At 50.9% G+C, this 2,283-nt stretch overlaps 1 protein-coding gene across 1 annotated transcript; it reads right to left on the bottom strand.

Annotated features, from left to right (window-relative positions):
• Positions 1 to 236: 236 nt before the first annotated feature.
• On the bottom strand, positions 237 to 861 carry RNF220 (ring finger protein 220; the record flags this gene model as incomplete). The annotated part of the gene is made up of 1 exon (XM_010190193.1): positions 237 to 861. A coding segment is annotated over exon 1 (625 nt), but the record flags the coding sequence as incomplete, so codon positions are not given.
• Between the last annotated feature and the right edge of the window lie 1,422 nt (positions 862 to 2,283).

Here is a 2,283-nt window from a genome sequence, read left to right on the forward strand (position 1 = left end):
CCTGCTCAGTCAACATTGCTGGAAGACACGTTTCCTTCAGGAGCACCTCACCTTAAAATCTGTCAACACCCGTTCAGCAGAGACAAGGCAACACCACAAGGCTGAGCACGGTGGGCAGGGAAGGCTGGGTTTCCTCTGCCATCACCAAGAGCCACAGCACTGCGGGACCATCACCCGTTGAGTATCTCAACGAGGCACCACTAGAGAAGAACCAACAAGTCAACACAGGTACTTACATCTGTCACTTCGGTCTTCGGGGCTGGATGAGGTCTCCCGGTCAGAAATGAGGCCAGAAACGGCAAAGATCTTCTTCCCCGTCTCATCGACTTTGAGGGAGCCGGGGGAGCTGGAAGGGAGCTGCGTGCCAAACTCGTACTCCTTCCCATCGGCGTCCGAGAAGCGCAGATGGGGCGAGTCGGTGTCGTGGCAGTTTTTCAGGCGCTTGGCCGGTGTAAAGGCGGACTGGTAGCTCTCCCGGTCTTCGGTGGATGCAAAGGGGCGGAAAGCCCCGACACCGCTGTGGTTCAACATGCTGATCGGGGTGCAGTCCAGGTTGGGGGGTGCAAACTGGGGGTGGAGGTGAAGCAAGGACGGAGGAAAGTCACGGTTTGCAAATGCTCCCGGCACCCCGCCTTGCCGGTGATACATGGAGGCGAAAGTATATGAGCCATTGGTAAAGGGAATGTGCACGTCCTTATCTGCCGAGACGGGGACCCCAAAAGGCCTCGGCTGCTGGCAGGGGATGGAGGCGTCGCGGCTGGCTTCTGCGGTGGAGGCGAGAACCATCAGTGCCGGGGAGGCCAGCGGGTTGGGGAGATAGGGTGAGTTCTCCATCTTGAACGCTGCCCGGTGTAAGTCCATCGGAGTCTCTTTCCTCAGCAGGATCACGAGCGGAACGATCTTCCCGGGAAGGAAAGCAAAGCGATGGCTGGGAAGGGAGAGGGGGGAATTACTGGAGCATCATCGCCCTCTGAACGCTGCAAGGAAACAGAGAAGAAAAGACAAGGCGAACAGTTAGGTTCCTGCGCTCCTCTCGCCGGGATGCTCCAGCAGCAGGGCGGCCACATGTGTTACAACCCTCGGCCGGAGACGCGCTGCTGTTCTCAGTCAAGAAAATCAATAGACAACTTCACACACTACTGGAATGGGCTCTGGCCCTCCAGGTTAAAGGGTATCATCCACTGCAGACGGATGAAAAGCAAAGCAAACCAAACATAACAACACAGAGATTTAATAACCCGCTAATAAACAAGGCTCGGTCTAAAATTAAGATAATAACTCCAAATCATAATTGGAATTTTATACGGCCAAAGAGGCACGGACGTAGAACTGCAATAAGCTTGAGAAAGCCCACACATACACACACCACTGATTTGCTTGGGGGGGCAGGGTGTGAAACCAATACAAAAATGTCTGTTGCACGTAGTTACCCCAATAACGCAATGCACGTGGTTATATGGTACATGATGCCCTAGACATAGATAACGGCCATGTATTTTCCTTCAGTCTCACAGAATATACATGTAGGTAAGTATTTGCACACACCGTACTTGATACCATCATATATTTTATATATATATCCTATATTTTATATATATATCATATATTTTATATATATATACACACACACCATTGGAATGTAGGAATGTGACCGTGCATGGGTCCACATGTGCCATACACAGACACCCACTTGTGCAATGCACAAACACCCATGTGTGCACACACGGCCCCGATGAGCCAGAGGAGAGGAGACTTCCCCAGTGAAACGCCTGGCGTCTCTGACAATATTTAAAATCATAATGGGTGCCTCTGCCATCTGATCTCTGCAAGCGTCTGCCTTTCGGGTCGGGGACAAGGGAGAATGGATCAGTAATTTTAGTTCCTAATGCACTCACTCTTAAGTAGATTTGTAAACTGCCCTGGATGTGCCATTAACATTTAGAGGAAAATGTTAACAAAATTTCTGCCTGGCATCTTGCTGAGCCTCCTAGGTTGGCTGCAGCCACCCAGACACCACCCCCTCCCAGGGTGGAAGAGGGGAAAATGCTCCTTCCCGTGGCTCCCCCAGTTCGCTCCGGCTTTTTGTGCTGTTATTTTCTCCCCCAATCAATCTCGTGTCTTTTCTTTTAAGCTTCCGCCGCCTGCCATTCAGGCCCCACAGCCCAGCTTAAAATACAAGGACTATAACTTTGAAACAATATACTAGCCGCCGGAGCTCAAAGGGCCAGAAAAATCATATAATAATAAAAAGCTGTTACAAATTGTGCCTCTTAAATCCAGAGG

This window comes from Mesitornis unicolor, unplaced genomic scaffold (genome assembly GCF_000695765.1).
Source record: "Mesitornis unicolor isolate BGI_N332 unplaced genomic scaffold, ASM69576v1 scaffold31968, whole genome shotgun sequence".
NCBI lineage: Eukaryota > Metazoa > Chordata > Aves > Mesitornithiformes > Mesitornithidae > Mesitornis > Mesitornis unicolor.